The 27,011-nt window shown below is 35.2% G+C and overlaps 1 protein-coding gene across 3 annotated transcripts; it reads left to right on the top strand.

The window, feature by feature from the left end:
- Positions 1-397: 397 nt before the first annotated feature.
- LOC142983089 (anoctamin-8-like) lies at positions 398-26,709 on the top strand. 3 transcript variants are annotated; one of them, XM_076129914.1, is made up of 24 exons: positions 398-803; positions 1,340-1,468; positions 6,730-6,859; positions 8,436-8,541; positions 13,303-13,441; positions 13,912-14,028; positions 14,473-14,579; positions 14,663-14,766; positions 14,972-15,053; positions 15,304-15,456; positions 16,048-16,165; positions 17,242-17,297; positions 18,376-18,450; positions 18,776-18,908; positions 19,230-19,405; positions 19,875-20,072; positions 20,435-20,566; positions 20,771-20,902; positions 21,178-21,332; positions 23,507-23,606; positions 23,865-23,993; positions 24,371-24,494; positions 24,927-25,075; positions 25,534-26,709. In XM_076129914.1, the coding sequence occupies exons 1-24, from the start codon at positions 683-685 to the stop codon at positions 25,624-25,626; spliced, it is 2,958 nt and encodes a 985-aa protein (XP_075986029.1). In that variant the 5' UTR covers positions 398-682; the 3' UTR covers positions 25,627-26,709. The 3 variants fall into 3 exon arrangements, with proteins under 3 accessions (XP_075986029.1, XP_075986028.1, XP_075986030.1); XM_076129913.1 differs by having other exon boundaries at positions 24,915-25,075; XM_076129915.1 differs by lacking the exons at positions 23,507-23,606; positions 23,865-23,993; positions 24,371-24,494; positions 24,927-25,075; positions 25,534-26,709 and adding an exon at positions 21,961-22,102.
- The last annotated feature ends 302 nt before the right edge of the window (positions 26,710-27,011 follow it).

Here is a 27,011-nt window from a genome sequence, read left to right as displayed (position 1 = left end):
ATGAATTTAAATATATTTGTTAATAATTTTGAATATTTATATATCTCTTAGTCTTCTGTAAATGTTTACGCACCTTCTTTAATATTTTGCGAGGTAATAAATCGCGTTTTTCATTTGAGATGGTGTATCCGAACTAAAAAGTTTGTTGTGACATTTGTCAGCAGATGTTACTATACTAAAATAAACTCAGTGCGATTTTTTTCATACATTATAAAATGCCATACTTGTGCAATAAATAATAAGTTCGAGTAAGTGCTATAAACTTAATATTGTATACCTACAAGATTTTTCTTTGATTCAAATGAATTGGCTTTTCCGGGGTAGTTTTGTTTACATTCTTGACATTTGGATAAAAATTGAGTAAGCTGGTAACATAGGAATAAAAAATGGCGGCCAAAAATCAATTTTGAATTGTGACAGCCGCGGTCGCAGTTTTGTCACAAAATAAAATATTTATCAAGTAAATAAACCGCATTCACAGCGAAAACCGCCGAAGATGATAGTCTCCTAGGCTATGCTGATGGGGCGTTACAGTTGTTCCATTCAGTAAAGCGCGATAGTTCTATCATATGATTGTGGTCAATATAATAGGCGATGATGTAAGAAACTGAAGGTCTTTTAATTCTTGCGCGTCTGTTGTTTTATTGTTATTGTCTTGCGGACTGTTCTGAGAGTTTTCGCCATGGAGGGTGAAGACGGAGGTATGGGGAGTCCTGAGAAAGAAGATTATGAGAGCAGTTCTCATTCAACACCTCAAGAACACAGATCTTTCGCTGAATTTGCGAAGGATAAATTGGATAGTGGTGCGTATTAGATTTGTTCGTATTAGAAGTTAGCAATTAGTCATCAACATGGTTTATGCTAATGCTTGACTATTTTTTATTTAATAATGTAGGCAGGAATTTATTTGTTGTGGACATAATAAAATAATTTTAATAATTATGTGACTTGAAATATCAGATACTGACATTTAAATTTTTGTTTATGTTTTTATTTTTTTCTAATTACCTATGACTCAAGCTGTGGTTATGAATATACTACCAACCGAATTAGCATTTTATTTTATGGTCACACAAATTTTGTGATCATTGTTCTTGCTTTTGTATTACATATTTTTAATTTTAATTATTTTATAATAACTTAGTTTTGAAATACCTAGTTTTTTATTATTTCATGTTTTACATCAAGATTAAGTTTATTTATCATTATCTAATTAATTTAAATTTACAACACTTTAATTGAAATACAATATTTAAAAATAGAAGATATAGATTTCTTTTTTTCCCTTCATGTTGACAAACTTGAATCACAAACAGCCTGTATTTTTTTCTTGTAACAGCTGGGCGAGAGTTGAGAAGACGTCTGCCCATGGCCGGGCAGCTTGGTGCTCATCTGATGCATCCTAGACGTCTGCTCCTACATTCCACACCTACCCAGCATACTGATGTAGTGTTGATCTTTCCTAAAGGTAAGACTTTAAACTAGCATAGTGATATGAGAACAGTAGTGATATGAGAAGACTACTTTATAGCTGAAATTGGTTGGAGATATGACCATCATATTATACTTCATTTTGAATAATTATTCTTTATTACATTGCTACATGTTTTTGTAGACTGTAATTAACATTTTTGAAGATGTTTTTACTAAACAATCCTGGGAAAATGTATGAACCAAAAAAAGTATTTTGTTTGGTTTCTGATGTTTATACTTGTACTCTACTTGTTATACTTGTTACAATAGATTTTTTGTTGCTTAAAATCTGGTGCTTGAAAATCATGTAGTGCTTTTGTGTTAATGTATTTGTACTTGATAATAAATCTCATTAAACCTGTACTAGGTCAGTACTACTACAAATACAAGCAATAATTTGCTATCAATGTCATACAGCTGAACACATCAACCTGATACTATATAAAGATTGTTGTGGGAAAATAATCTTATTATCAAGCCCATCCACAAAGTAGTAGAATCTTGAAACTTTTACATGGTAATACACACTATACACTGTTGACTTCCAAGTCTATTGTGATCATCAGGATCATTAAAATATCTTTCAGTTGCAGAAAAAAGGGGAATGACTACATACTTAAAACAGCTAAATGCTTAAACTTTATTTTTAAAAATCTTTCAATCTTAAAACAACATCTGTAATTTTTAACGACATAAGCATTTTTGGGCGTCACTTTAACTTAAAAGACGTTTCGGAATTCCGCCGTCAAAGACCTCAAACTAAGACAATTTCAATAAGAAACACTTCAGTCAACTGACGTGTTGTATCTCAAATCTTTAACCGCGGTACGCAGGAGTGCGTCACCGTCAAGTTACAGACATAAGCAGTTTGAATATGACAGACACTTCGTTGTATTTGACTCGCATTGTTTAGCGCCTCTGCTAAAACATATTTTTCTTGTTCTTATCCAACGAAATGTGGAGTCGGAACCACATGTCTTCTCTCAAAAACTTTCTGTAAAGGGGATTTAGCTGATCTTTATACAATCGGCCGCCTGCCGGACGTCAACCCTACTTGAGAATTATCTATTAAAACATGTTCAATACGAAAATCAAACAACAAAAGTAAATTATTTCCAGTAAAAGAACTACGTGCACAGCGTGCCTAAAATTTTGGCAACATCACAAAATTAAACATTAATAAAGGAAACAGTATCTAAACTAGTAGTAAAAATGTAAATAGACGATATAACAACACACCCAGCCATCGTAACGTCGAGTAAACACACATAATAGAAATGTTTCGTTATTGTTATTGATATATGATGTGCATTAACATGTTGGGATAATGCCAGCAGGCTGTGATGGCCAACTAAGTTCATTAATTTAGTTCGCCGCTCCATTTACTTACGATGTTGACTGGTACTACATTATAGAGTATTCGTTCAACTATCAATCAACGCGGCCATTCTGTGGTGACGGCGTCTGATAGTGTTGGTTTTTGGTAGTTGTACAGAAACTATTTACAGACAACGAACAAACAAAATGCCATTTACTTGGTGGGAAAGCCGTTGTGCATTGCGACTATCAAAAATTACTAAGTTCCTATATTTTACCTTGCTTTAGGGTTGGTTTTCTCTCACGTGTCCGTACTAAACTCAAAATTAATATCCGACGGTATCCGACGACCCGCTTGATAACCGTGAGGCAACGTTTTAATTGCATTTTGCATCGCGACGCCCTGCAATAAATCTTTATGCCAGCTACTAAAATTTCAGCTCTAAACATTTCGGAAAATTCACAATTTTACTGCTACAGCATATTTTCATATACCTAATTCGTAATTTTATTTACTACGTACTTTCAATGTCTTATTTTAAAGCTTCATATAAACAAATGATTGGGGCCTTAAGTGTACATTAGCAACTTTTCCATCATATAAAATCGATCGTAAAAACAGAAGGCGAAGTAATTCCGTAAGTGTTTCGCTTCTCCGATATTGGTCCGGAAACATACACAAAAAAGGCTTTCGGTGTCAGGACTGTGATGTCGATCAACATAATATTATATTAACAGGCCTATATGTATAAGTAAATTGCAGTTACTATGTAATACCCAATCTGTTTTATTTTCCTTGGAAATATTCTTGAATATCCCAGGAACAGCCCCAAGTAGTGAACCTCTATCAAATATTCAAGCATTTTAGTGTTGGCACAAAAATTGGCAAATAAGAAGCACTTCAGTCTCCGTTTATACGTAAGTTACAAGCTCTTTTCCCGGAGAATATTCAACGCAGCTAGTAGAGTTTTGGCACAATCGTACGAACTAATTGTCCTATTTATGTAACAGTAGAATAAAGTCTGTAAATCGGATGTTGGGAAAATTTTCTTTGAAGTTAAACTATGTGAACTGAATTGTTTTTGACGAAAATTAAAAAGTAATGTAAATCTATAAAGTTTGTGGCTTGCAAATTAATTCTCAACTGCCATTGTTGGCGAGTTATCAAAATCAGCTAATAATTCAAACGTAGAAATACATGCATTCATTCTAATTTCTTCCAAACGACCTCCAACAATAAATTTCGCCAATAGCCAAAGAAATTGTTCCCAATTTATTTCATGCAAATATAAATCCACTTGGAAATTAAATAAGCTGTTATTGCTATGCGCAATTATGTGTTTTTATTGGCTAATAACTTATAAGGGCCGGTTTCCCCTCGGCCTTTCTTTTACACTCAAGTAAGCAGGCCATTCTTTCTTGTTTTGTTGAACTCTTCGGCCAATCTGTTTTTCTTTTTATACGCATAGTTCAACCGTTACTACCCCAGTTCACGTTCAAGGCTTAGGATTGGTACTCACTAGGCAAACGGCATCTCGGTATTCGATGGCCTTCAGTCCTCGCATTTACGTAATACTTAACTTTGCTTCCGGAACTATTGAATGGCTGAGCATTACAGTTAATCGTTTTGTCGGAGAGCACTCATTTTCTGTGGTGACGGGACTCTCAGACATTTAACAACGGTTTTAGTTTCTCTATCTTACTATGTTGAGACAATTTATTCTGACTCCCTCTACACAATCTAGTTCTTTCAATTAACATCATAGTAATCTGTCCAAACGTTAATCATCTCCGAGTCAGCTAGTCCTAACCTCAGACTCAATTATTTCCAATTTTGGTCACTGCAGAATGAGGTTCATTTATACGAATTGCAAATTACTTTTATTGAATTCCTTAATTAATGGAAGTGAATTGTTAAAAATATACCTTTTTTTATTAACCAGCCTGATAGCTAGCCAACTGACAATCATAAATTATTTGAAAAATGTGTACTTGTCCCTACAACCCCAGTTCACGTTCAAGGCTTAAAGGCCCCATAAAATGAAGTACAGCAAATCCCCTTCACGTAGATATCGCCTTTGACATAGTACTCGAATGAATTATAAAACAGACTCTTTACTGGCATTATTGAATGACACGAAATTTATTCTGCCGCTTGCGTATATTGTACGGTAATAGACTTGGTTGTGCCATGAATTCATTAATGTGAAGTGCTCCTCGAACTTGAGTACATTTCGTAGAGGCTGAAAGGTTTTTTGCCCCGACCCTTTCAAGGCTTCGCAGCAGAAAAGGGTGTTTGGAATATTGGGTTCTGGTTTTATTGTGACTACATATTATTTGTTCTGTGTATTGCAAGTTTAGATTTTCTTTACCAGAACAGCTGTTGGAAGATATCATATATGTCTGAATATTGTAATTTTATTATTTAAGTGTTTGTTATTATAACTTTGAGTGGAGTAGTTCAGTAGGACTGGCACGAAAACTTGCGAAAAAGTGTTCGTATCGAATTCGACCTTTTGTCACACGAAATATTGCTGTTTACCCTCAAATTGAATACTTTTGACAAAACTTCAAAGTTCCCTAAGTCGTAAGTCGGCAGTACGAACCTTTGATTTGAAATACGGTAATGTAAAATTCGAAAGCTGCCTTTCGAGGAGTGGTTCGTGCTCGAACTATTTCTCACCGTGATACTTTATAAAAATATTTACTTGAATGCCATCCAGGAATATCTTAATCTGTAAAACAAATGTTTTCACAGACATATCGGTAGTTGGCTGAGGGAATATTTTTCTTCTTTACTGTATACCAAGTTCTGGCCTCACGCCAGATTTCGCATTCCGTGCGCGTATAGCCTTAGCATTTGTTGGATATTCACCATTTCAGGTTTCAACGTGCCTGCTAACTGCAAAGATTTATTCATATTTAAACGAGACCAACTTAAATATAGCCTAAGTTAATAGCTGTGTTAAGCAAACACTTTTTTCACTAAATGAGGCTGCTTTTTTTTAGTTTCGTTTAGCGGCACTTTTTTAATTCTATCGTGCGACATAGAGTTTGATTTAGTTTTCCAATTACCAAGTTACTTTATAGGATACTTTATACGATAACTACCCACTAATTTCATAATATCCCCGTGGTTTTCGGTTTGTCCTGAGTTAAGGGTAAAATATTTCCGATGATACCTACATTTTTACCCAATTTAAGGCAGCGCAGCTTTTGCCAGTAAGTTTCAATTACGTGAAATGCTGCGTAAAACAGAATTGATGACGACCCATGTTTGCCGTTTATTTCAAATCAATGTTTCGTAGCTTAATTTTAACGCATTTAATTTAACAGTACATACGTGTATCGCAGACGACTATTCTAAATTGTAAGCAACATTAAACTGAGCTCAGAGGAATTCTAATTAACCTGTAAATTATCTACATTGCTACAATGCGAAACTGCGGTTGGAACAGCGAATTAGATTACAATGTAAAACCACCGCACACACGAAATAAATGATAGTACCACGAAACTAACGCAGCCACAGATTTACTAGAATTTTCAACAAAGGAATAGCGTAGTGTGATTATTGTAACTTGTAAGTGTCGCTAGATAAGAAGTTACGAATTATGTAGTTGAAAACAATTAAGTTTACACAACTAACTGCCACATAATTTTCAGGAGATACGAAATTTCTCTGGTGATTTATTCACTCATCTTGGAGAGAATCATTTGCAATAGCTAGCCCCAACCAAAACCAATTCAAAATTAGTATTAAAGTCCTTTTCGGGCCTGTTTATGTAGTTTTTTCTTGCCACCTCCTAAAGCATTTCCATCTTAAATAGCACCCCACCAACGAAGATAAATAAAATTCTTTATTCTATCATTTAAGCTGTTTAGTTATAGAAAGAATATCAGCAATTGCTACGATTTTAACATAGTTCTTTCCACCAGGTCTCCCGGACAGTATGCTGCTATGGCTCCTCCAGAAGTTGCGTGGTAGTCGACCAAGACTGCGTGTGTGTGTGCGACAACACGCATCCTCGCAATGTTCCGCCTTCTACATCACCGCTGATGATGATGTGTGAGTTTAGTAAAAACCATCAACCGTTTATTACTTAAACTGATGTTCTTTTGTTTTTTTATTAGTTCGCTTTTTGAGATTGTAGGTTTTAAAAGAAACTGAGCGATTTCGGGGCGTCGCATAGAATTATCCAATCTGGAAATAGCAACCTAGATTTCCATTTACTGTTCGGTCGAAAATGGAGTGGTTTTGTTAATTCGCGATTAAATTGATTAATCAGAATCGACGATATCAAAGTATAGTAATGGAATTCTTCCTAAGCCTCTTGAGAAATATAACTGTCGTATTATATTATGTACAAACTTAAACAAAATATTGTATTCCAAAGGGTAATAAATCTTCTCATGCATATTGGGGACATTGTCTATCCAATAATGTACTCTTTGATACTATCTAAACTTTGACGACGCCGGCAAACATTAGCTTATCAGAAGGCTCTTGCGTAATAGTGTAAACGTATACAAGGGCTGCGGTGATGTTTGCCTTCTTCCGGTTAAATAATATTATTCTATTGTAACGAAAATAAAATTGAAAAGTTATGTGCAGCTTTCAGAATTCTCTTTTTGATACTATAAGATTTTATATCGTTAATAACTTCAACACTTTTCTACTTAGTTACGATCTTCCGTCCTTGCACCAGTTTAACATATTTGCCGGCTAGCAAGTTTATCGATATCTACCTATCATCTCAAGCGTCTCGCTTTTGACCTTCATCTAAGTTTAACCACCACTCAGTCACCGCTTTCGTCCGAATTTCCTCTTACAGAGTTCCTAAGTGCTCGATCATAGTAAAAATATGTAGTAATTGAAAACCAATATTATGTTACACAGCGTGTTACGTAAGAAACAACTTTTGTCAGCCATTAAGGACTATTAAGAAGTAACAAAATGGTTTTCGACAGTTTGACCTTGTCTGAAAATAGTTGTCACTGGAAGTAATTCGTGCGTTGAACTCCAAACGGTTTTATTTGCGTTCTTTAGTCTAGTCTACAGAAATTCTTCGTTTAAACTGTTGATTTCACAAAATTTGCCCGCTGGAACTAAGTGACTTTAGCTTTGACTCTAAAAACGTTTATTTAAGTTTCTCTTTTTATCTAAACTATGTTGAGCAAATAGAAGTATCACAGCTTTAAGTCAAATAACTTATTCTCACTGTTATTCTAAGCAACAAAAAACCAAACAACAACGTGTAACGAGTTTTTTAGAAGTTAGCAATATTGCTACTGTCTGAAAATATAGAGTTTCTTATTTGTCACCGCTGATGTTATATTCAGGCTCATCTAACGCTTAATTATGTACAAAGGACGCCCCTATGCCGTAGTGTGATATGTCCTAAATGAATCAGTAATGCCGTTGTGGCTGACAGTAGTCCTATACAATTCCGTTTTAACAAAAAAACACGCCCAGAAAACGCAAGCCTTTTGAATTCAGTCGTTTTGTTCAGTTTCTCGTAATGTTATATCCTTCTATTCTCCAAAGTGTATGTAATCGATCAATGTCAGTGTCAATCACCCTATTCTTGTTTTGTTCCAAGAAACGTACTATACGATAGATTAACTTGGTCCTTTTCCCTTAGGCTTCTGCAAACCGCTGAAGAGATGCATCTTCCGAAGTTATTGAAGCCAGAATTTGGCGGAGGATATAAGGAATTCACTGTGCGTGACATGCATTGTTTTCAAAAGGTAAGTCTATTAATTCTATGTTTTCAGACTTCTATTATTTAAGCGTGTACTTTAGAAAGAGAACATGTTAATGGGCTTTTTTTTACATAGTATTGTTAGGTGATTTTTTAGTAAGAAATTTCAAATTACTAATCAGGCTAAATTACTAGGTATTGACTCCAAGAAATTATATTTTTTGTTGCCTTCACGAATGAAGAATTTAATGTCAGAATCCAGTAAACTACTGCACACGTACCAAACATCAATGTATGCAGTGAAATATTCTGCTTCCAAACGACGTGTCCAATTACCTAGCTTTCACAATACGCTATGCCGTTACTCGCCTTAGCCTGCAGATGAAAATGTCTCGAATTTTCAACTTTCAACTCGGACATTAAGAATTCAGAATTCTCCCAAGCCATTAACCATTTACATCCTAATTGCGTGCCGTTTTCCAGTACTAATTGATTGTTAAATAAATAACTACCCTCCTCTTTAACTTGCCTAACGAATACGTTAATGATAATAATTTAGAATGCTATGTACCTACTCTCTGTATTAAATGCTACGGGATTCTAAAGCAAAATATATTTGCCAAGACAGAAATTGTGGTTCTAAAATTTGTAAACATAAAATATTCTAACAAATTCTCGGTGCTTCCTTCCTTATGATGTAGTAGTATTAAGAAACTTATGAATCCTCTTAGAGTGGTGAGTAGTGAGTGTAATGCGAACAAACTTTATGATATCTACCGTTTTTATGCCTTATGAAACTCTTAAATAATATCTCGGAAATTGCACTCTAGGGACCAGAGGTTGGGGTCTTGAGAGCTTGGGATGAAAACGTATTTGATCTCAAGTGGTTTCGGTCAGTGGGTACGACGAAATCATTTATAAGAAATTGTTCCCGAAATGCTTTGATTTATAGATTGATTCGGGCTAGTCTTTATAATGTTACCTTTTTGTCCCTTTCCATTATGTTGGTCCATCTATGTATGGGTTTTCCTTCGCTCCACTAATGCGGGAAGGGGATTTGATGTCTTTACAGATCCTCTATTACATTTCTGATTATATTTGTAGCGGATTTGTAGACTTTCTCCTGTAAGCCAAGTGTTACATTCCGTGTTTTCGTGGGTTACGTTAATCCTGGCTTTCAAAAACCCCTATGGGGTTCTGCGAGTTTCATTGTCTCATTTAACCCAGTTCATGCTTAGTTTATGCAGTATTTGTTTATGTTTAGATTTTATAACTTACCTAGTCGACCTCCGACCTTCAATTAAGCCGTCGACTGTAGAAAACAACGCAGTAATTGCCTTCGCTCTAAAGCTCTTCTTTACGTCAATCAGATGAGTCTAACGTACTCGATCGATACGACATCGTAGTGTGAAGATTATGGTAATGTTTCCACAATATCCTCACGATGGGACATTCGTATTCAACCAGAACAATTTGCGAACTGATTTGATTGTCATACTCAGAAAAAAGATTATGTTGTAGACACATTGCTCTAACCATAATTAAGTTACTAAGTGAACATGTTTTTCATGTCTCCTTATTATCCTCTTTTTCTCGTATTTCCATTATATATCCCCGGTCACACTTCTGAAAAGGTATCGTCTAACAAGCTTTATATTTTACTTCAACCAGTGACGTCATATTGTCTAGATTTTCACATAAAAATTGCATCTGGTAGGATTCTTTCACAAAGCCGTCTGCCATGTATACAAACCACTTCACGAACAATACAAGAATTCCCACCTGAACTTAATCTATTCCGTTTTCAGTGCTTTGAGCACTGCAGTATCACCTACAGCCAACGAAGTTGCGCACAATAGCGCCTACTGTTGCGATATCCCAACTTGGAACCTCTGTGTGACCTCTTTACGTCAAACGAAAGAACGTTCTAGTCTTTTTACTGTATTCTAACTTTATAAATAGAATTTTCGATTTGATTGGTAGGTGTATTCAATGAGCTCTCAGCCATTTTCTTTCGAACTTTGTGTAGAAGTGTCGAAGTTTGTTGGTTTCTGCTTGAAATCAATAATATTGAAACTGTAAAACAGCGTCGATATCACGGCGACTTTTAATGAGTTCTTTTCCTTATCGCAAGTGATACGATTGTTTCAGCTTCGACCTATAATAAAAGGAAATCATATTTCCTAAGTAGTTTTCTGTTTCAAATATGATGCTGAATCGAAATGTTACTCATTTAGAAGATAGTCGTAACACAAAGCTTATAAAGTGTGTCTGTGTATATCTAACCTAACGAACTCTATTCCTAAATGCACAGTACCCTCCATTACTGACTGATCAGAATCGGAATGTACTCAATACAGTGCCTAAATTCCGAACAGATAGTTTGCATATCTGTTCAATAGTGTATTTAGTAGCTCACTAAACCACGATGTCGTCACGAACTATGCGTGTTTAATAGACATTAGAACTACTTAAATAAATAATACATTGAAACCGTCATATCTGCTATTTGTTAAGGGATTTCCGAAGGCTTAGAACTTGTAAGCCTTTCTAAGTTTAGAATGCTGGTACAATATACGGTTTTTGATACGCTAGAGTCTATATTATTATTGGATCGCTTCTGTGCCACAATAGTATTGTTATTGGCATACATATCTTCCACTCGTGTTAGTATTTTCTTGGAAACTCGTTTGTTTAACAAAAGAAAATCTAGTCTTGATACTGGGTAAATTTGCGAATCAAAAAATGAAGTATATGTCAAGTCGCCTGAATGAACTATGCGAAAATCATGAATAAGTAACAACCAATAATCTATATAATTCTGTCTGCAGCCGCAAAAAAAGTGTATCTTGTATAATATTTTACACTACAGCGGTGTTTTATGATACTACGATGTTTTAGTCTACTTGGTCATGTGGTCTTATTTATTCACATGACGAATAATAAAGACAACAACTATAAAATTTGACAAATACGCAAACACAAATAGCCAAATAAAGTGCCAGCTAGTTTTGAATAATAAAGAGGTTTATGTGTCAGTCCTTTGTTCTCGCCTAGCTGAGCTAATGGCCACTAAATCAAGAGCATATCGTATAGGAGCCTTTATACAAAAACAGTATAAGCTAAAGCACCCCACTTTCCGTTCACATCGAGGGTTAGTACCTAACCAATTCTATCAATAGTAAATACGATGCCTACATTCCCAATAGTAGGTAGTAGGCACTCATTGCGAAAACGCGTCGTCATATCGGAATCAATATTTGTATGAATTATTTATGGTATGCACAGAAATACGGTAGCAGACACGCATATTGTTCCTAACGGCGGAAATGTATTGCTGATGACAAAATGATAAGTGAGCCAGGTTTTGTTTTATGGTTTTTTAATCTTATATCTTGATTTGTGTGTTCTTATCTAAATTAACTTCTGTTTGATCTCAAGATGTGAGTAACAGATTTTAAAAATACTAAAGGAATAAGTACGCATTATCAAAAGAACATTATGATTCACTTCGAAAAGATACTTCAATTTTACAACAGTTTAACTTCGGTAGTTAGGTGCCATGAATTGTAAGGGACTTTTTTCCTCTACCGGGCAGTGTTCCAAAGCTCTGTCTAGACTTTCACGAACCCGGAAAGGTTGCGTAACTAACGAAGGGAATGTTTTTACTCGGCAGTGGGTAGATACATACTATACGCTGCTACAGTAATTCCCGTAAGCCAGGATTAACAGGCGCTGGGCAAAAAGCTCGGCGCGCTACAAATAAAGTTTGTTTCGGAACCCGCAACGAATTTATTAAGAAGGCTGTTTTACTATGACAAACGACTTTTGGTTGAATAAATATGCTCAATTTGGGGAGTGATACGATTCGCGTTTTTGTTTTACGAGTTAAACCAACTTGTTTGACATAATGACGGACCGTGCCATTAATTTCGGCCGTCGTACCGTCAAAATTGAGCGCACTGACTAAAATTCCTAACAAAATTAATTAGGCTAGTGTTGAATGAGTAATTTCGCCCTTTGGTGCTTGTTCTTGTCTAAAAGGTCTTAAGTTCATGACCCCACTGAAGCGTTGTTGCGTGACAAATGTACTAGCATTCTAGCACAGCTTTGGTAGCCTTTGATGTATTTTCCGATTACAATTGATTTAAGCAGACTCATCACTTAACCCAGAATAATGATAATAAAAGTTGTTTACATGTCTCGCCGTTTGTTAGTAGTAGTCTACTATACTGTTTACTACTACTACTATTCTTAACTTTTCTTAAAACTTTTGCCATAAGTTGAAACTCTTTCGTATTCCCTACAGAGCTACTCTAAATCCAGCAGTTTGAAATGTGCACTTGAGTGCACACTCGACGCGCTACAGCCACAAACCTTAGTTATCGAGCTGCGAACTGAATTTTTCATACATTTTATATGAACTCGCCGTTCACAGTTACGAGATTCTGCTTCTCGCTTTGTGTGACGGCCACGACCCGGAAAACTTCATTCGCCATTCATACTTCGGTTAACTAGTTCTAAAAAGTTGCCTTGGACAATTTGCTGTCACCTTTTGGTACAAAGTTACTGTTTTCAGCTTCAGATAGCGATGTTTACTGGATATAGGTTCATTGCTCCTGACGCGTTTGTGACTACTTCACTGTATGTAGCGGGAATTTATTTTGCTCTACTTTGAATAACTATCAAATACATTTTATGTAGGATAAATTGCGGACGATGTAATTATCGTCTGCTGCTATACTAAGATAAAAACTAAAGCTAACTAAGCGAAAGCTAAAAGCCTAAAAGTAATGACCTTTTACAGAGTTCCTCCGCTTCTGAACTCCTGAACTCTCAAGAACGAGGTGCCCTTGTGAAACATGTGTTGGAGTCAGCTCGCGCGGAGCCTGGAGACGAACACGCCTTAGAACCAGCTCTCACTTTGAGACCTGGACAAAGTATTGGTAAGTTTTGCATTAAAATGAGCTGAGGCAGAAAAGAAATGAAAAGTCGGTCATAAGTAGTTACTTGCGAAATAAGCGAAAATATCGGTTTTCTTACCCATTACCATCCTACACCATAACTGGAAAGTCTGAAGCAATCCATAATCTAAAAGCAACTATTTCTTTCAAAATCTATTACGGGCTATTTAATAAATCCAACATTCAAACTATCGTCTCACAGCTACCGTAGCTTCGCAGTACAATAGTTCGGGTTTCAATAGATAAACTACTTATTCATAACTGTCTGATCCACAGGAGTCAGACAGTCTAGCCAACTTAATACTTGATTAACTTGTTTCTAAGTTTTCACTTGCTGTACAAAATAACTTTTTCAATTACATTTTTTAACATTTTTATAGAGTAAGTTGAGAGTCTAGGGAATAATTTCATTATTTAATGCTAGTTTTTAAACAATATGTTTTGATTAACAGTGCCAGCTTGCGTGAGCAGAGGCGTGGTGGCCAGTATGTTTCCTTTACACGAAAGAAATTCCTTGGAGAGTCTTAGAAAGAAGTGGGTCAAAACTTTGTTTTCTCCTCAGCCTATAGGTAAGTTTGTGGCACTACGCACTTTGTGGCAGAAAAGTGTCCCCAAATGTTAGTTAAATCAGGTAGTTGACTATCGAAAAAATACAAAACTTGTAAAAGATTCATCCGAGATGCTTATGTATGTTATGCTTTGTGATTCTTTTTCCTAAATATTGTTCAAATTAAAGTTAAATTACATACTGCAGTAGTGAACATCCCTACGATTGGCTTCAAATTACTTTTTTTCGTAATTTCTGTTTTAGCTTCTTCCAAAAGTAGGGTAACAAACTTGTCTATTTCTGAAGAAAACTGCCTATATTTTTTGCTACTGTTTCGGTTTGGACAGAGGGTTGATTTGTAATCACTCTTTTGTTGTTGTCTTGTCAAATGACTAAGCGTTTCCAAGACGTAAAGGTGATTAAATACTGAGATAGGTTCGCATTAACGTTTGTGTTAAATTTTCAGATGAAATTAGTGAATATTTCGGTGTTAAAATAGCAATGTATTTCGCTTGGCTTGGACATTATACGCAATCGTTAACGGTGCCGGCAGCCGTTGGTGTTATATTTTGGGTGAGTTCAATTTTTGCGAACAATATTACCGGTGATTGTGGTAAAAAGTAATAAGGGTTTCTAAATTAGTATTTTAATTGCAGATTTGGTTGGGCACTGCGAATGAAAATTGGAAGGATATAGCATACGTGTTGTTTTCACTGTTTAATGTACTGTGGGCGTGCGTTTATTTAGAAACGTGGAAAAGGTAAGCGAAACAATGTGGAAAATTTGTATTAATTTTAATCTGGGGTCAGTGCACACGAAGCAAAATATTCGTGCAGTTTTCATTGATAATTATAATAATTCTTTGTCACGCTACATTTTAAATTTTACATGTTATTTTGAGTAGTATGCTAGTTGCAATTATAGGTGACTGAGTAAATATTAATATTCATATTGTTTTGTTATAGGTATTCAGCTGTACTTGCGTACAAGTGGGGAACTTTAGACCAGAGAGATGAATTGCTTGTGGAACCAAGACCACTATTTCAGGTACCTACTTACAAAAGATCGTTAAATCTTTCAATTCTTTATTGAGCAAATGCCATTAATTGACATTTACGAACTTCTGTGTATCATTCCTAAGCTGGATTTTTCTATCGAAAGAGTTTAGCTTAATACATTTTATAAGCAACGACCTAGCGGTCTATAACATGAGAATAAAAATAGTTAAATGTACGTTCATCAACGATAATTCCTTTTAATATAGCGGGTAATGTTGAAAAGAAGTTTGTTTTATCAGGGTGAGATGGGCACGAGCGCGGTGACGGGGCGGCCGGAGCCGAAGTACGCGGCGTGGCGGCGGCGCGTGTGGCGCCACTGCGTGTCCGTGCCGCTCATGCTGCTGTGTCTCAGCGTGGCCGCCTGCGCCACCTTCACCTTCTTGCGGGCTCAGGTAACGCACATACTGTCTGTGTACCGGGTACCTATAGGGGAGGTTGTATGTTTGTACGACAAGACGTATGGATGTAATTGAAGCAATGAAAGTTTGTAAGGCTCGTACCAAGTGCGTTTTCTAATCTCTGCCTACTTCTATGGGAAAAAGGCGTGAACTTATGCGTGCTCGTACAATACGTACGCTCATATGCACGTTTATTACGTACGACATGTGAGGAACCTTGCACGTTTATGCTATTTTATATTTTCTGGGATTCAATCAAGCAAAACAAAAGTACACACTTGTTAAACTTGACAGGTTTTGCTACAATAACAAACCCATTAAAATATCCTCCACGCAAGAAATACGCCCTTATTGAAAGTGAACGTTACTACGTGCACGTATACGTATTTATATAATCTATAATGCATAACAAAGTCGTAGATAAGATTTTTTTAAAGATTACTCCCACACTAAGAATTGCTCTTGTATCGCAGAATTTCACAAACATACAAACAACGAACACGAAGAACAACCAGACCCGAAATAATTCGGATTCTGTTCTACGTATTAAAACGCCGTCATATAAACTCAGTTGTCATTCCACAGGACTGGTGGGAAACAAACATAGTATATTTCACGTGGATACCGCGCGCATTGCTCGCTATCATCATAGCGGTTGAAGAGGAAGTGTACGCGAGAATAGCGAGGTGGCTCAACGACAAAGGTACTGTGAACAAATACTTATATACTAGTCAATGTTTGAGTTTTATTTATTTGAGTTATGAGTGTCTTTGGGTTTTTAGTGAAGTGGACATTTTTTGATGATAATCGAAATTTTGTAATAAATATTAGTCCCTAGTCGTACCTCATATTACTATGAAATGAAAGCAAAGGTATTAGTATGATAGTATTTAATGTTTCCATTGATGTTATAGGTTTTCTGTTGAAATCCTAAATGCATACTTCCGTTAAAATCTTACACACTGAAATGCAGATGTCTGTCTGTTAAGTTCGCATCTAAAACTGAACCAATTTTAAAGAAGCTTTAACTTTGAGAAAGTTGAAGAACTAGAGCCAAATAGAAGCTAGTTTTCAAAGAAAAACAACTATTATTTTACACAAATACAACTGCATGGGTCAGTTCCTATAACTATAAAATTATTTTAACGAGGGCTGACCCCAGAACCTATAATTATTAATTGTTTTTCTTATATTCCACTGATCTAAAAACCCATGTTTTAATCATGTTTTTTTTGTCTCTGTTTGTGAGCTATTATTTTTGGATTTTAGCGTTCCTAATAAAGAGTGTTCCTTAGGAAACCCCTAACGTAAAAAATTTGGTCCAATATCTATTAAATCGATAGTTTTGAAAAACTATTGGGTATCTTTGCCTTATCTCACCTATCTTTTTTTACAATATAATTAGACATTCTACTTACTTCTGATGTTTCGTAATTTATTTTGTTCGGATATGTGGGATAATATGAAAGTTGTTATAATTTTTACCACTTTTGCATGACACATTTGATTATAGTTTTGAATATTTTTACTCCTATAGCAATAATTAGAATACAATTATTTTTAAAAGATATTTTAATTAGTGAAATATAAAATAAAATAGAATAAATATAGTTTAGAATAATCAGTAGTATAACACGATGTTGTGTAGAAGAGATTACTATAGCGCATATTATTTTTCTCTTTACTGCTTACCAAACGGGACTGGACGACACAAAAAAATAATTTAAAAATAAAAAATACAATATGGTAACTGAAAAATCATCAATTTTTTGCGTACAGAAAACTATCGACTCGAGACAAAGTATGAGAATCACCTGATTGTGAAAATAGCATTGGTTTGTATATAAAAATGCTGTAAAAAAAAAACTAACGCCATGCCAAAAAGCTAAGCTTCGATCACGCTTTGCTTTTAGTAACGGAGAAGGTTATTAACCAAAGAGATTGGTAAATGGAATAATAATCTGAGGCACAGTGACTTTAGTTGCACGCTGTTTTCGTTTCGCTTGCATGTACACGATATACGCACTGAAAGAAACATTAAAGACTACATACCTTTTACCGACAAATACTTGGTCTCATGTATAGTTATGAAGCTGTCGTGAATTCTATATGTATTTTTTTTGTATATACGTGGTGTCCCAAAAGTTAACGTCCAGCTGAAAACCCGAAATAGGCCCAAAGCCGGGGTTTTCAGTTGGACGTTAAGTTTTGGGACCCCCTGTATATACTGTACATAAATATCCGTATAGAAGTTGAGACATTTATTCGTTGGTGAAATGTTTGTAGTCTGCATAGTCCCTAAATATTGTTAGGTGACAGTGACTAGCGTGCTTAGGTCAATGTACTTTATATTATATAGAATTCTCCGAGGGCATGTATTGTTTTGCAATTACGCCCATTTTGGTCTTTGTATTGGGATATAAACTTATTAAGGGAATAAGCCTATAGCTAAAGGCACTATTATAAAGAAGCTACCTACTGTTACATTTCATTTGACATTAGCAGCGTGCGTTTTAAATTATAAAACGTGCTTTGAGACATTTTGTTAAAAAATTGAGTCATAGTCGCTTAATTCTAAAATTCTCTGCTCGAAAAATAATAAATTATATTATATGATCACTTGCTATTCTGAAATTCACAAGATAGCTTAGCTACAATTCATACAATTTGCACTCATGCCTAATCAAAATTATTTAAAACTTTTCGTTACTATAAAAGTCGTTTACATAAAATCATTTATATTTATTTTGTTATACAATATTTAAACGCATTATTAACTAATATTTTGTATCATAAATAGAGAATCATTATTAATTATTATGTTGTAGACTTATTAGATTCGCTTTATATGTGATTAATAGTATTTTTTAGTTTCAAATTGAATATTTAATTATATGTGGTGTTTTATTTCAGTTTCAGTTCGTAAACTCTTTCATGAGTTTGTTCTACATTGCGTTCTATCTTCAGGATATGGATAAATTGAAAGAGGTCAGTATTTAAACTCTTTTATCAATGGTTTTCTGAAAAAACTTACTTAGGCTTACAAATTAATTTCTACTGTTAAAAGTATCAATGAACGTGTGCGTATACACCCGTATACGCTATAATAGTATAGTACAGTTTTACACATACCAACTTATGTACTTGTGTGGATATTCTTATTGTTAAAGTCTGTGTAAACTGTACGCTAAAGAAAGGTAGATTTGATACGTATGTGCCAAATTAACCTTTATATTTCAAGTCAAAAGCGCGACTAGAACTCAATCATTTTAATAATGTATGCTTTATAAATTCGTTATTATTTTGTTTACAGCAATTAGCAGTATTGCTTATAACAAGACAAGTGATTGGCAACTTAAAAGAGTCGGCCTTACCGTACTTAATTGAAAACTTGAGGCTGGCCAAGATATGTGTGGATGTTTTTGGCGCTATTAGTCCTAGTAAAAGTAAGTAAGAAAATTATTTCACTTGATTTTCAATGATGCTATGATCGAGATGTTTTGACATTATATCAGCAATTACATCTTTAAAACTGATTGTATTTTTATGGATATATCATGCATATGGGTAGATTTCTTCTCGACGTATATTATCTATTTCTTTTCGTATAGTATCATTCGACAAGCTATAAAAAATGGACTAATGCTTCTTTTATTGTACTTGACTATGCTGTTAATAAAACACAACAATATACAACAAACTTAAACTCCGTTTACTTCATTGTCCTGCTACTTGCTGAGCCACAAAAAATTGTCTTTATTTTGTAGTACCAACATCAGCCCAACTAACAGAACTGTTTGAGAAAAAGACGGACTCCTGTGGTGAAGTGCCGGAGAACAATTTAGTGAATGGCACCACTGAGAAAGATGATCGTCGTGATTCTGAACCTATTGTAGGTCAGAAACTCATTCATCAGGCTGAGTTGGAGTCGCAGCTTTTTAGAGTAAGTTTTGTAATAACATAACTAGAATCTACTACGTTCTTTTTAGTAGTTTGGGCGGTTTAACATTTTTGTAAATTGAATTCTATAACATACTAGTTGATCAGCTGCACATGATAAAAGATTTCCCGGGATAAAAATTTGGTCAGAGTTCGACCAATAGTTTTGACGTCCTTGAGTTACAAATTCCCATCTAAAATTTCGCTTTTATAGTCAAATTTCAGATGTAAAGTTTATATAATATCTCATCCATTTCTAATTTCATCAAAATTTGATATTATTATCAAAGATCGAGAAGACTTTACAGATTTTGACTTCAAACAATTTTGATATAAATGAGCTCCAGGACCGATCAGGCTATTTTCAGGAGTAAGGACAAGACAGAATTTAACTATTAAGAACCCTTGACACTTAAAATGGAGTAATAACTTTATCCATTACCAATTTTAGCTACTTTTCTCTCTGCCCACAGTACGACGGCACATTCGCCGAATACCTAGAGATGCTAACACAACTGGGTCACGTGGTGCTGTTCTCGTCGGCCTTCCCTCTGGCAGCTGTATGTGCTTTACTGAACAACGCTGCTGAAATAAGGGCTGATGCCTTCAAACTGTGTCATGTGGCGCAGAGACCGTTCGGTGAAAGAGTCAAGAGTATTGGCAGCTGGCAGGTGGGTGTTGTTTTATGTTTCTTACTATAAGATAAGGGGTAAAAGAAAAATTGGTTTCCAGATTTTTTCCCTTTAATGATTTTGCTACAGTAATAAATAAGGTTATCATAAAATGTGAATAAAATTAGCAAATACATGTCAGCATGCTTCCCCGTACACGTAAGCACGTAACTCTTGGCTTTAAGGTGTTTATAACATTTGCAAACGATCCCAAGTATTCTTTTATAATAGCTTAAAAACAAATATTCACACTGCGTGGCGAAAAAACAATACAGGTGTACTTACGTCTCTGCTCCAAAAGTTTCAAGTCAAATGGTAAACAAAAATGTCGAAGTAATATGTTAGTATACTTATGTTTCTAGCATGCAATGGAAGCGATGGTAGGTGTGGCCGTGTTAGTCAACTGCGCGCTGATCGGTCTGTCGGGGCCCGTACATCGACTGTTGCCTGACGCTACTCCTGCGCAAACTATACTGGTTATTGTAGCGCTTGAGGTAAGTAAAAGACAAGGCATAACAAAAGTGTTTTTCAATTCAATACCTGTCGGCAAACGGTTTGTGGGTTAAGCAAACATTGGCGCGGTCAATTCATAGATGGGTGACCGGGTAGTGGTATTTTAATGAAAAACTTAGTTGCGGTTTTAGTGGTGCGTTTCGCTGCAAAAAATGATGTTAAATTAACTCTTTATGTGATTTCAGCATGTTGTACTGGTTATAGTACTAGCATTGAGAATCGCGATTCCTGAGATTCCGGCGTGGTTGGCTACTGAAATGGCTAAAGTTGAATTCCAGAGACGAGAGGCTATCAAGAACGCACATGCACCACTAATGGTAAAGATTCATTACTTTACAAATATTTGACGAATTAACCAATTATAATAGTAAGTGAGTCAATCAGTTATTGTCTTAAAAGATTTACTAGTCTAAATTAACTCTAGAAATAGGTAACAAATGAGTGAATAATTCTAGTTTTATACCAAATTATACACGGACAGAGTATCACAGTTAGGTAAGACACTTTCTAATGACACAGTACATTTCAGGACTATTGGTAAGTTTCTTCTAAGATTCATGATAAAAATAACAATAATTCTTGAATATCACAGTCAGAATGTCCAAGTCAAGACGACATACGGCCCTCATCCCGTAACACGCCTCGGCAAGTGACGCCGACCACACCGAAAACTAACGACAAACCGGCCGCAGTAAACGACAAGAAGAAGGTATTCATTGGCAAGATACCAGAGATACCGCCCTTCAGGTTAGTAGTGGAAACTTTGATATAGGTGACGGTAATAATGTATAGTGTTATTTAAGTTTGTAGGGAAATTGGGAGCGATATGGAGCTTTAATTAATAGATAAATAGATCTTTGTAAGGAAATAGACGTGTTATAGAAGGAACAGGAGTTAGGGTTAATAGTTATTGTAAGCGAAATACTTTAGTTGGAGCGATTTCAAATCAGGCGTATTTTTTTTACAAAAGTATGGCACTGTACTGCCTTAAATTAACCGTGGTTATTATTGACCTATGAACATTTTTGATTGTTTTTAATGTGATATTGCAAAAGTAAATTGGTGTATACGTTTGTAAACGAGCGTGTACGTTCAGTAACGTATACGCGTGCGCCTCAAATGCGCCTGTCGTGAAAACGCTAGATAAAAGACAAATTGATATAGGAAGTATTATTAGAATTAGTATAGGTAGAAGTATTATTAGGACATTCTACAGGGGTAAATACATATTTTCAAGCATTTCAAATATCGATGTGATCACACATGAAAATACGTTCGTGTAATATTTTAGCGCATATCACAATCATTAAGCAGTAAATACATTGGCTTGATATGTTCCCAAAATTTTAATTTAGTTTTTTATTTTTGTTTTCAGTTAATTTAACACAAGTATTAAATGGATGGGTGTGTAGTGGATGTATTTATAAGTTTTATTCCATAACGTCAGTATTTTTATATTTACGCTTGTTTTAATAATATATTTTGTTTGTTATTATTTGCAATAAATCTCTCTCTAATCGCAATAGAAGTTTTTTCTTGTATATTCCTTGATAATGGATTGACAGATCACTCGCAATGAGAATCACTTTACGTGTGGTTGAATTTAATTTGAAAGTACTTAGGTGATTATTGTGAATCATAGAAAAGAGAGTTTGCCTACTGTCAGTCACAAATTATACGAATCATAAAAAGGGTCGTGTCAACGGTCTTCTAATGATCTATATTTCTCCTTTAGCTTCTGAGAAAACTATTTTATCTGAGTTTGATAGAAAAATACTTTCTGAATGTGATCTATCAATCAATACACCCATATCAACAATTACGTGAATCTGCGTATTAAACAAAAAGGTAATATGAACACTATCCAATCAATAAATGCTAAATAACAACGTTTCAACTCTATCCATCTCTTTCTGTGCTACTATACATATCAAAAGAGTGAAAGAGACGGAGCTATGTTATTTGACGTTTATTGCGGACTATTTGTGTGTATTCGTATGTATTATAACAACTGCTACAGCACATTTAATATTATGTACAAATCTATCATCTTGTGCTATTGTAATGTAATTCATTTGTTATATCCCTGAAATTTTCTTTGAATGCTCACGTCTGGAAAACGTTTAGAATTTCAAGGTAAGTTTCTTCTATGAGATCAAAAGACATTTGTAGCTGCATATACCCTGATTAAAACTACATAACTGATTCATAATTAACATAAACACGCATTTGTACGATAAAAAATTATAACATATTTCAATTCACAAAAAAACATATTCAACAAAACCATTAACTAAATACAAAATATAAGTCCTTTTAGTAAAAGTTCATTTACACTACAACTAATCATAAAAATAAGTTTCCTTAGAATTAATCATTACATATTTTTCCTGCATTAAATTTAGAAATCAGACGTTAGCAATCAAACCTACCTGTACCTGTAGCTATACGCACTTACTTCCCATTCAATTTTTCAACGCTTTTCATTTTGAACTTTTGCGGCCTGTTTTACTACTAGTAGATAAGTATTGGCTAACTTCAGCTCGATTTTGTATGAGACAGCAAGGTGAGATGTGCCAGTGCCAAAAAATATTTTGTATATCCAGTCGAAATCAAAAAAATGATTTTTTGAGTTGATTCATTAAGAATTAACTGGCGTTAAATAGAAACTCAATTTTGTCCTAACGCAAATCAGCAACTCATTTACTCTCATTATCTTCGACGCGCTAAATTCGTAACATTTTGACTGAATTATATCTCTTGCATTTTTACTAGGCAAATAAGCTGCCTCAAAGAGATAGTATAGCCAAAGTTAAGTATAATTTACTTCTTTATCTGACGGTTATCCAATACTTATCAGTTAGTGGTAAAACGGGTCCAAATAGTGGTATATAGTAGTATCATTGTTGCTAATGTTTCAGGCCTAAAGCGGCGTCTATAACGGAACCGCCCGTGACAACGGGTTCGCTACAAACTTTGCCCGATGTTAGTCCTACGAAACCTCTGCGACGTAAAGTTATGGTAAGTTTTCTATATAACTTGTACTATTCAATATTCTTAAACTTTGTGTAAATGCTCTTTGTTCTGAACATTACTTCCTGCTTATTTATTTTCTAGTGTAGTCCAGATGGGCTTATTTAAAACAATACAGTTCAGAAGAAGATAATGCTCCTATAGTTCGTTTTGACAAAAACTAAGGTCGCGTCATTTTTGCGGAAGATAGCAACAGGGAATAATGATAGCCAAATCAATGGAATTTATTTGGTTGTTTCTTTGCAGGAGGGTACAGCAGGAGCGCCGTTGTCTTTATTGGGTGTTCGTGGACTGAGAGATGAACCTTTGCATCGTTCTGCACACTGCATCCCACATCCTGCGCAACACAAACCACTTATCAATCCTACACTACAGGTAATACTATCATCGTAAATTACCATTTGTAAAAGTAATTATGACAGCAGTGATATGATGAGATGGCCAGCGTAGTGGGTAAAGGCCTCACCCTTTCCTCATTTGGAAGACGAACCTTGTCTAGCAGTGGGACAGAATGGGTTCAAAAGAAAGTAATTTTATGTGAAAACCACATTGGTTATAGTGTATTATACCTTTCTTATCCGTACTGTTAAACATGATTATGACGTAACATAAGAATAATAACGCACAGCTTACGAGTACGTACTCTTGCGTGTACGTAGCGTCAACTTACAATAATGTACGTGTTTGAAAAAACTAAACCAAGCTTATTATTTGATGAGGGGTTTCGTATTTTAGTTAGTGCTTTGTTTCAGGAGTTGTCCGGTAGTGTAAGCGCGGGAGGATCGGAGCCAGATTTGAATGCAGTACCGTCAGCAGCGCCTTCTATTGATGCCAGCGCTACTTCTAGTGAGGATGATAAACCTAAGGATAAAGGCAGTAAGTTTGCTACTAGTTAATGGGACAATTTTTTATTTACACGTGATTCTTTCGGATTTAAATCAATTGACTTTGCTTCGATTAACACCATTTTTATAGAAAGTCCATAAAGACATGCTGCGTTGCCGTAATATTATAAAGTTTCAAATATACTTTGCTCCTACCTACCTGACTTTCCATTGTAACGTACGTCATTGAAAATATTTTGGTGGATTGCCCGCGATCTATATCAGGTCTAGTTGTTCTTGAACTAATTGTTAGACCTGGCCTAATTGTTGGCCGCGTGGGCGTTGTCAATGAACGGGACAGTAAAACCTAACACAAAGCTTAAGCTGTTGTCATCAGTAAAGTCATTATTCATATCAGAATTTCGTGTATTAAATGTAGAATATGATCCCTATTTCATGTATTAATACAGAGCATTGTCGGCAGGTCGGTCCCGCGCCAAGGCGGCGCTGGTGAAGCGCGTGCGCTCGGTGGCCGTGTTCTCGCTGGGCCTGCGCCGCGCGCGGGAGGCCGCCGCCTCCAACATCGCCGACAAGCAGGCGCACACACCGCGCACGCCCGACAAAGGCGCTATGGTCAGTACATTCGACACCACATCTTGATCAATATATTAGTATAGAGAAAGTAAGGTTACTGTTAGTTTAAAGATAAATTTTCTATCAGAAATGTTGTGTACTACATTTTCGTATCGAAACTCTTTTAGTATTGTCCATTGAACAGCTTTAACGGAGGTCTTTTCTATCTATCTGTAACTCACTTCTACCCACTATTCAGTATAAGCCTCCCCCTCAGTACACCATTTGTGTTCCTGCACTTGTCTGATCCATTTTAGTCCTACACATTTGACGATGTCCGATCATCTAGTTAAGTGTTGTATGTATTTATAATTTTTTTTATGTGAATTACACGCTTCGTAAAGTCTTAAAGACCTACACTTTGGACCAAATTCGTAAAATACCATATACATGACAGTCTTAACGAAAAAACAAACGTACGTCCATAAAGTACTATGAATAATTTTTTTTTCTTCCAGGGTCCGCCGGCACCGATGTTAGGCGGCGAGCTCTCCCTAATTCCTATAGAACAGCTCATACAGGTGGAAGATGTCAAACCGCGCCCCACGTAGACTGGTATCGCTTGTTTTATACACGCTACATACATGTATTACTTGTGTGTTCTTCTGGAGACGATTTGAGGAATCACACGCTTTGATACCTATATTTTTAAATAGTCTACCTAAGTTCATTCATAAGTAATCAAGATGAAACATGCTATAAAGATTATACTCTAGAAAACTACTTGATTTAAGTACATAGTGACTTTAACGCTATTTATATAGGGACAAAAATCTATGATATGCTACAAACTTGAAAGGTGTACTTATTCAAAAGTGGTTTAAACTGTTATAGGGCTACAAAGCGTGTTTATTTCCAGAAATCTTGTCTTCAGTTGAACATAGGATTGTAATACGCAAACTCCACGCTACTGTTGTTGATGGTTCATAATAATATACATTATATCACGTATTAAATGTGCGATGCGAAATAAATAATCAAATTACGAACTGGGAATAAACTAAATCAAGGCATTTTAAATTATAGTTAGGTAAAATATTGCACTCATTACAAGAGAAATATAAGATTTGTAACACAACTATATATTTAAAGCCTGTCCATCAAATGCAAACTGGTTATTGCGTTTTGAAGCCTTATGAAAAAGATATTTTGTACTAACTATCCCAGATCGTAGGTAAGTATATTGAACCAATCAACAATATAGTGTAAGAAGGAAGGGAGTACAAGAGATAGTTAGCAACACCGTCAATAGATAACGCCTGTTTAGACCATAGTCTAGCATAGTTATATGTAAAGGTATCAGCTACAACTGGGATTATATTGCTGATCGGATGTTTTGTTATCAAAACAAACAATTAAATGAATGCTTAAATATAATAACGTGTTTAAACTATTGGCTTGTACACATGACCACGGTCGCTATAATTTAATTGACAGTATCGAAACGTCGTGTCGGATAATAAAGAAAGAAGCTTACAAATAAATCGATAATAACTTGCATTTTTCAAGTAGTTTTATATGTGTCATAATTACGATTTTATTTACTTTTTGACATTTTGTTTCGAGATCTAGTTGTTAATTATTGTTCTTTTCAATAAAAAGCATTATACGGAAGCAAGAATCTTCCCATTATCTATTGTTGCAGTCCAATAGAAAAATAAAGAATAGAAAAATTGTGAGTGCAAACGAGACGTTATTAGGAGATCAAAACATCCGAATGGTAATATATTTAAAGTTGTACTATAAGTAGTTCCTTTTGTATTCGTTTACTCTAGCTATTGTTATAGAAAGTTATAACTGCGTGATTTTATTTTTTTATACATTAACGTTGGTTCGAAACTATTCTTTTCGACTAGTACAAATTTTGTAACGGTTTGCTGTTTTGTGATGTTTTGAGTACTTTTCAAAGGTAATATAAATATGTGCCATTACTGGA

Source organism: Anticarsia gemmatalis, chromosome 23, assembly GCF_050436995.1.
Source record: "Anticarsia gemmatalis isolate Benzon Research Colony breed Stoneville strain chromosome 23, ilAntGemm2 primary, whole genome shotgun sequence".
Classification (NCBI taxonomy): domain Eukaryota; kingdom Metazoa; phylum Arthropoda; class Insecta; order Lepidoptera; family Erebidae; genus Anticarsia; species Anticarsia gemmatalis.
The sequence above is the reverse complement of the archived record's forward strand: the minus strand, read 5'-3'. Positions and strand labels throughout refer to the sequence as shown.